Raw genomic sequence first — 8,596 nt, 5'->3', positions numbered from 1 at the left:
GAGCTGGGGGACTGTTTAGAACAGAGGGGCAGTGACCCCGGGCAACAAGGAGAGGGAGCGGGAAGCGGGGAAAGCTGTTTACTTGGGCTGGGCTCCTGGCAGGACCTCTGCTGAGTGACTCAAAGCCAGTCCGCCCTGCCTTAGCAACAGCAGGCCTCCGGGGCCCGGGTGCAGCGAGATGCATAAGGGGGGAGGACACCGTCGGCAGGCATGGGACAACTGAACACTTTGCTTTTTGGGGGGATCCCAATCGAAGGTGAGGACACGAGGGACAGTCTTTCCACCATTCCTGACGCTAGGGTGGGGCGACTCTCTCCTGACTGGCTGCATGGTCAGGTATCATGGTCAATGTCATGTGCTGTTTATTAACAAGCAAGGGCTCCCAGGGCCCCATTCTTAATCAGCCCCAGGTTTGGGTCGAATTTAGGATCTTCTTTTTCTTTAAGGTTTTATTTTTTCCTTTTTCTCCCCAAAGCCCCCCGGTACATAGTTGTATATTCTTCGTTGTGGGTTCTTCCAGTTGTGGCATGTGGGACGCTGCCTCAGCGTGGTTTGATGAGCAGTGCCATGTCCGCACCCAGGATTCGAACTAATGAAACACTGGGCTGCCTGCAGCAGAGCACGCGAACTTAACCACTGAGCCACGGGGCCAGCCCCCAAGGATTTTCTAACTGGCACTTTTCTGCCCTGGGGCCTGGCTTCAGCCTGAAGGAGATGGGGAGCAGCCCAGACGGCAGTTGTCTGGATCTGTCGGACAGGCAGTCCTTTGCCTCTAGAAGCACCTCTCCTCTGGGATGCCGGCTCCACCTTCCGCTCCCTTCCTCCCACTCGGGCACAAACTAGGAAGCAAGAGCTGCTCTGCCAGGGCTGGATGTCTGCGCAGAAGCCCGCAGGGGGCCACAGCAATCATCCCCATGGCTGTCAGAGACTCCCCCAGTGCCCTGACTCGAGCTGTGTGTCAGATTGGGGCAGCTAGCAAACCTGAAGGAGCCTGACTCCCTGATGCTTCACTCACCCCTTCCCTCTGTCTGGTTTGCTCGGCCACAACCCCTCACACTGGATCAGCAAGCAGGGCTGGGCAGCTCAGGGCGCCCGCTCTCTGTGCCCAGCCCCCACTGCAAACACGGCAGTGCCTTGTCAGCTGTCTTTCCCGCTGAGTGGTGAGCTGTGCTGCAGAGGGGAAAGAGCTGAGGATGAGGGCCTCCATCTCACGGAGACTGTGCTATGGGTGCGCTTCACATGCACGTCTACTTCATACACATTATCTCACTCAGTATTTGCATACAAGCCGCGGAAATGGGAACATTACAGCCAAGGAAAATGCGGAGGCTCTGAGAGGTTTCCTGATGGGCCGAAGGCTGCACAGCTGGGAAGTGGCCAAACCCCAAGATTCAAAGCAGCCTGCCTGACTCTGCAGCCTTTCTGTGCTCACACGCACGGCTCTTCCCCTTCCACAGAGCCTGCCGGTGACCTGGGCCTACGCAGAAGTGGGAGGGAGTTGGCTAGGATTTTAGACAACTTGCACAACAGGAGGCTGTAAAGTACAGAAAAACTTTTATTGGAAACCTCTTGAATACATTTTAAAGTATAGCTCCGTACTTCCAAACAAGGTAGGCTGGAGGAGCGGGAGGGCCTGTGCCACCTGGATTCAGGTGGCTGGCCCCAGCCCTGTCCCAGGGTGCTGCAGGGGTCAGTCTAGGGCTCATACCTGGCCTCGGACAGGGCTGAGGGGCAAGGGCCGGCCTTGACAGTTGCTCTGCTCCTCCCAGGCTCAGCTCAAAGTCAGGGCTCAGCCTCCCTGGCCTCTCATTGATGGGGTCCTGAAGAAGAATGCTGCCTGCAGAGGCTGACAGTCAGGAGTCAAAGAAGACAATGGCTAACAGGCCCCACCATGCTTGGCCTCGGATGGAGGGCAGCAGCTGAGATCCTGGGGCCAGTCGGGGGAGGCAATCAAACGTACCAGGCCTTCACCCTTCTCAGCACCAGGGCCTTGCAGGTAAATCTGGATGGGTTTAGCAGGCCATCGGTGTGCTCTGGCCCAAAGGCAGGAGGGCCAGCTGGACACCACTGCTGGGAACATTTCTTTGTGGCAGCGGAATGCATGCAACGGGGCAGGGCTCAGCCTAACTGAGACAGCAACAGAGCCTACTCTGGCCCTCGGAGGTCAGCCTTGTAGGTGGGAACAATGTCACATGCATTTACTAACAAGCAATTGAGGGCCACCTGCTCCACTGCAGAACAGCTGCTGCCAGTGCCCACCCCGGGCGGGCCAGGGTGGGAGCAGGCCTAGCTCTCCTGGGCCAGGACTACCAGTTAGTGGGAGAGGGACAAATGGTAGGTGGGGGAGGCTAGGCACTGCGCTTACTCAAGTAACGATACCCGAAGGGCTAAGTCAATTGTATACCCAGCTTTGGTTTCTTCACAAGGAACCAATCCAACCAGTAAACCTCAGGGCAGTGTACAGACCCTGGGATTAAAGGACGGTGATGGCCAGGCCCAGGCGGAAGGAGGAAAAAGCCCACAACTCAGCCCCAAGAAAGAGGAACAAGTACCCCAGAAGGAGGCCTGTCTGTCCTTCCCCAGGGCCACAGCAGGGCAGCCACAATGGCCCTGGGGCACTGTATGTGGCACAACTCTGGGGAGTCATCACATTTGGCACCCAAGACTTGCTGGGCGGCCAGAAGAAGGTCTGCAGAAGCCGAGAGACTCGAGGCTCTCACCAGGAATACGTCCAAGGGAAAGCCTGTTGTCAGTTCAAATGCAGCGATTCTGGGAGGTTCTGTTGCCCTCAGCCAGCCCTCTTCTTGGATCCTGCTCTAAACATATGGGAAGCAAGATCTGCAGGCAGCAAGCCGGACTCTGAGGCACCTCCACCGAGGAGGCTTGCCCAGAGAGAGGCCACCTTCCCCAAGTGAAAACATCTAACCTCGGACGTATTTTCTCTATAAAATATCTGATCTCTCTCAAAGTAATAAATAATTAGCGTGTTCTACCACCAAGGAGCAGCAACAGGGGGAGGGAGGAAGGGAAGAGAAGAACTTTTGCTGATGCCCAATGACAGAATCCTAGACGCAGTCCTAGGATCGTTTCCCCACGTAGCTGAGGAGCTGAGCACGGCAGCCACCAGGGCTGCTCGGACCTTCTGTTCAGGGATGAGCGGCACAACCTTCGAGGGCGGGAAAGGCTGACTCTGGAGTTCTCATCACCTGGGCAGGAGGCCTGTCATATTGCCAAAAGTATAGGCACAGGGGCAGAGAGGGGGGAGAGAGAGAGCAAGAAGATACCAGAACTAAAGGAAACAACAAGGAGAGCCTGAAGGAGTCCTTCCTTCTTCCTCCCAGCACTGTCTCCTTCCTCTTTCTGCCTCCACACCAGACTCTGGGCCACCAGCTGGAATGTCAAACGGTTGATGGTACAGCAGGCAGGCGAGCGGCCAGCCGTAGGGCAGACCCGGGGCGGGGGGTGGCAGCAGGAGGAACGGGACGACAGCCTTTGTGAAGCAGTTGCTGACGGGTGCTGTAAGCAGATGGCCCTGTGGAGGCCCCTCTGTTACAAACCGTCTTCCCATCTCCAAGGCTAGAGGTTCAGTCCTCTCAAATGCTATCACTGGCTTGATGCTGCCAGGAGGTGCAAGAGCAGGGATGTCTGGGTCCCCAGCCTCCCTTCCACCTGGCTTGGAGCAGGACCAGGGATGCGAGCAGCTGATGAGTGAGAGGCTCTCTGTCTCCTGGGACCACAGAGAGGGGATGCTGGTACTCGAGGACACCAACTTTTACTGCAGGGTTTCTACAAAGGCATCAAATTCTCGGACATTCTTCTCGTGCACAGCCAGCTTCTCTGGTAGCGAGTCCTGTACCGGGCGGAGAGAGAAAAGCGGCCTGTTCAGGCAGGGCCTTGAAGAGGCAGCTTGCCCAGTCCCCCGGGCTGAGGAAGGGGCCACCGCAGACAGCCGGCTCAGCAGGGCTGAGCTGGGAGAGCAGGGGAAGGCAGCGCAGCTGAACAGGCACCGGACAGCGGGCTTATGTCCAGCAGGGTTTCGTGGGGGCTGGAGGGTGGACAGAACAGCCTAGGAAACCCAAGTGGGCCACCCACTTAATGAGATAGAAAAGGACCACGCCAACAACAGGATGGCAGAGAAATTACATGTGAAATATCTTTGGCACTGATTAGACTGACACTAGAATAAAACAGCAGGTTCAGAGTGCTACCAATGAAGAAAAGGTTATGGAAGATTTCTTCACACCCGGTGCCGGGCATCAGAGTCCCGCAGGAACAAGGCATCCCAACCATGCTCCCAAGAGATGCCGACTCAGCAGCCTGCGGGGAAGCCTAGGAGTCTGCCTCGTTACATCAGCTGACGTGGGCGGGTTGAGAGAGAACATAAAAGAGAACCACAGGGAGTTAAGTTTAACTGCCCTCAAGTGTCAACTATTAATAGAAACTGGATCTTAATCAGGTGGTCTGTCTCTACTGGTGAATTTGCATCTGCAGATTTACTGACAGGCGCAAGGTACTCAGAAAGGTGGGACACTGTGCTGCCTCAGAACTTATAAAGTGGCCCGGACACACCGGACAGCGCGGGTGGGTTTGGCAGGCCGGTGCAACCGGCTGCAGGTCACTTTGACAGCCTTTGGAGTCCAGTTCCTTCCAAGCACGTTTCAAATGAGAGGCTCGGGAGGCAGTGGTTAAAAGACCCAAATCAGAAGCCAGACTCCCTGGGATCAAAGCTTCGTTTCGCCGGCTCCGTGTGAGCACGGGCAAGTTATTTGTTCAGTGTTGGTTTTCTCATCTGTCAACCGGCACAATACGAAAACCTACCTCTTAGGGTTACTGAAGATTCACATAAAGCGCTTAGAAAAACGCTTGGCACCTAGAAAGCCTCGGGAAATGTTAATATTACTAAGGATATTATTACCTTATGTTATTATTACTGTGCATGCTTTTCTGTTTAAAGAGATCAGAGGCAGCTATATCCAGGTCCTGAGCCACTCCTCTAATTTCGATACAGGAGGCACTATTTCCACCTCAAGCAGAGGGACCCCGACATCTCATGATGTGGGGCAGCCAGAGTCTGTGGCTGTGCAGGGCGCTCCTCTGTCCTCCAGAGGCAGGAAACAGGGAATACCCTCAGCGGAGATGTGGTGATTACAGGCAGTCCCAGGACATCTGGCTAAGCATGAGAACCGCTAGCTGAGGGACGGGCTGTCCGTGGAAAGGGCAAGAACACCAGCAGTCAGGACCTCCTATTTCTTCTACCCTGGACCACCGGCATCTGCCTGGCAAGCTAAAGAGCTGCTGGAGCAGCGTGGCTTAGTGGCACCAGCAAGTAGCAGCCAGCAGGCACCAAACGACAGGAGTGTGGCAGTGCTGCTGGGAGTGTGCAGAGGAAAGGAGGAAGTCAGTGCACGCAAATGCAAGAAAATGACTCCCAGGCACGATGCAAATCTCAAGTGTGATCAAAAGAAGATAATGGTCTAAAAGTATCTCTTTCCTGTTAAGGGAAGATGGGAGGCGAGTGGGTGGGAGGAGTAACAGGAAGAAATTTCTAGGCCTGTGGAGCAGGAGTAACCACCAAAGGGGGACGGGAGGTCAGAGGATGAGGTGTAGGGGGAGGGGTTTCCATACCAAGTCCTCGGCCATTGACTGGGCCCCAATATCTATGGAGAGGCTGCTCAGCTGAGGGGGGTTCTGAAATTCACGATAGAAGGTCCCCAAGTCCATCGGAAGAATGTCATCTTTAGAAAAAGCCGGTTTCTTCAAAAATAAAACAGATTCAGTTTAGCTTGTCTTCAAAAATAAAACAGATTCAGTTTAGCTTGCCTTGGACCACAGAGGAAAACCACAGGAGTTAAGCTATAAACAACCCTCCTTCCTTTCAGTAATTACCAAAAAAGAGGTTCCTCCAGGCTTATCTTAGGAGGAGCATCTTTACACCTTTCTCTGCTGGCCCATCGAATTCTAATCCTGATGATCACATTCCTCTCCCCTAATTAGGTTTCTGCCCCCTTCCTTCAAACTCCTCTCCTTACCAAAGGGTTATCCATTCAGGATTCCACTGGGAAACCACCATTTAGAGATGAATTTCATTACGAATTTCAATCAAAGACATGGCACAAAATGTCTCATTGGTGGGTTTTTTTTTTTTTTTGGTGAGGAAGATTGTCCCTGAGCTAACATCTGTGCCAATCTTCCTCTATTTTGTATGTGAGACGCTGCCACAGTGTGGCTTGATGAGTGGTGCTAGGTCTGTGCCTGGGATCTGAAACACGAAACCCCAGGCTGCAGAAACGGAGTGTGCGAACTTAACCACTATGCCACATGGTTGGTCACAAAATGCCTTATTGTTCATGGGCCTCCAAATGTCTCCCCAAGCAGAGTATGAGGGCAGGTTGCCCACATGAACTGCACAGCCGGGCACCCACCTGCCCCATCCCCTCTGTCTAAGCCGGCCCATCTGATTCCTGTGAAGAAGTCCTGTTCAAGTGCAATGGATGCTCCAGGTTTATCTCCCCTGGGGCAGCAATGGTCTAGGAAAGTGATGGCAACTTACGAAGTCAATCATAACAAAGTCGTCATGAGTGTTGCCACTGCTGCCCCCGCTGGAGCCATCAGAGTGCAGGCTGCCTTGGAGAGGAGACTCAGTCTCTGGGGAATCTGGAGGATTCACCTGTTTCAAACAAAGGCAGAGGCAGGGGCTGGTTCTGCACTCTGGGTGCAAATTACCGTTAACAACCAAGGGTTTTGTAAGGGACCCAACGTGGGCCACAAATCCATAGACCAACGGGCATGGCTACGGGTCTGTGGAGGAAGGACGACGACGACTACAGCACCCTCTCCCTGGAAACTTTAGTCAGTGGTGGACTCACCATGGGATCGGCATCCTCCAGCTCCAAATTCTTGGGAGCAAACATGGCAAAGGGTATGTCCAAACTGGTCAGGGTCACCTGAAGGGACACAGGAGGAAGTATTAGCGCCCGTGCCTCCCCCAGCTTACGTGCCTCCGTAGACGCTGCCAGGAGCCTAGAGGTCCAGCAAGTCTGCACCCCTAGGCTGACCATGCCACACCTCAGGTTCCTGTCTTGTTGGAGACCCCCTCAATTCCCCCTGCCTTCCATCACATGCCCACAGCAGAAACAGGGGTTAGGGCTCCCCAGGAAGCTCGACCCAGAGTACTTCGGCGACAACTGCTCTTCACTGACAGAGCTGAGGAGAAACTTCCTATTTCAAGTTAGGCTGAGACAATGACACTCCCATGCAGTGTGTTTCTGCTAAAAGGCGTCTGGTCTCCCTCTCCTACCGTAAGCTTAAAAGATCACAGAACAATAGTTCTAAACTTCTTCTGGAGGGGTGTTGTAGGTTATTAATCCTCTTCACAAAATATTCACCCTCCCACAATTCTGCATGCAATTTCAGCACTTCTACAGATCCCAGGTTAGGAGCCCTGCCTGTAAGGCCCGCTCGAAGGGCTCAGACATTCCCACAGGTGGCAGTGGCAGAAAAATCACCTGGTTGATGGGTTTGTTGACAAAAGCCCCCACTTTTCGGACAAAGATGGTCTCCAAGACGTCGTGTGGGGAGGCCCGTCCCTCACTGCTGTTTGATACAGTTTCCGTGTCCTCGCTGCAGAAGAAAGGTAGTGTGGGTATTCACTCTCAAACCACAGCTGAGCCTCCACGGCTCCCCGTGAAGCCACCGTCTTGCGGGGCTGCAGCCTAGGGCAGGAGGTGCCCCTGCCAGCCCACCCACATGGCAAATGCCAATATGCGGTCTGGCTGCTGCCATTGTCCCCCTCCCTTCTGAGTTGAGAGCAGAGTTCCTGGAACAACTAAAATTATGCATATCTGAGTGAAACTTAGTGTCACAATTGTGTAAAGCTTACATAACATTTAAGCTGAAATATCGATGAGGAGCATCAGTTACCGTGCACAGGGCAATCATTCATAGAGGCAAGCATTTCTCAGAAACAACTATAAGTTTAGTTGTTTCAGACTCAGTTTCAGCTTTTCTACATCTTTTTTAATCTAAAAATACCATAAGACTGTACAGTTTACAGTACAATGTTAAACTTAAGCCTTACCTCACAAGAGACATTGCCATTATTCTAAGTCAAGAGTCCCAAATTTGATTCTAGATGGCCAGGCCTTTGTCTGCCCACGAGATCACTTGGCTGAGGTCCTCTGTGCGCCGTACTATGTTTCCTCCCCGCTCCCTGCCTCCAATCATCCCTCTGTTCAGCAAGGCCTTTCAACTGGGCTGCTCTCACTCCTGCCCTCTCCAGCCCTCCAGAATGGTGATGACGTGATGATGGGGGCTCCAAGCAGCAGAAACAAGGGGACATCCTGTGGCTGTGAGACCAGCAGACACAGCCCTGCAAGCTGCAGCCGACAGGAAAGGTCCTGTGGCCAACGGCTGCAGGTGGGCAGGAGGACTGTGCAATCCAAGTGGCCCCTGGACTCCAGGCAGCACTGAGGGAGCCCTGAGCTCTGACGATCTGGATTTAGTAAAGAACCCCCTCAACAGGGCCTCCTGTCTTCAGCTACTCCCAGACATGCCCCAGGAGTCGAGGCTCAGAAAATGAGTGTAAAATGACTAACAA

The 8,596-nt window shown here is 53.7% G+C and overlaps 1 protein-coding gene across 12 annotated transcripts in view; it reads right to left on the bottom strand.

The window, feature by feature from the left end:
• Positions 1-1,537: 1,537 nt before the first annotated feature.
• ATG13 (autophagy related 13) overlaps positions 1,538-8,596 on the bottom strand; it is a 42,174-nt gene continuing 35,115 nt past the window's right edge. For 11 of the 12 annotated variants that reach the window (XM_070228450.1, XM_005598028.4, XM_005598029.4 and 8 more), the window contains 5 exons: positions 7,506-7,620; positions 6,867-6,944; positions 6,551-6,667; positions 5,626-5,754; positions 1,538-3,850 (listed from right to left, as the gene is read on the bottom strand). In XM_070228450.1, coding sequence (XP_070084551.1) covers positions 3,773-3,850; positions 5,626-5,754; positions 6,551-6,667; positions 6,867-6,944; positions 7,506-7,620 — 517 coding nt within the window. In that variant the 3' untranslated portion in view covers positions 1,538-3,772. The remainder of the gene's footprint in view (positions 3,851-5,625; positions 5,755-6,550; positions 6,668-6,866; positions 6,945-7,505; positions 7,621-8,596) is intronic. The other variant, NM_001242529.2, reaches the window with a different exon arrangement.

This window comes from Equus caballus, chromosome 12 (assembly GCF_041296265.1).
Source record: "Equus caballus isolate H_3958 breed thoroughbred chromosome 12, TB-T2T, whole genome shotgun sequence".
NCBI classification, from domain to species: domain Eukaryota; kingdom Metazoa; phylum Chordata; class Mammalia; order Perissodactyla; family Equidae; genus Equus; species Equus caballus.
Note: the sequence above shows the minus strand (reverse complement) of the source record. Positions and strands in the feature narration are given on the sequence as shown.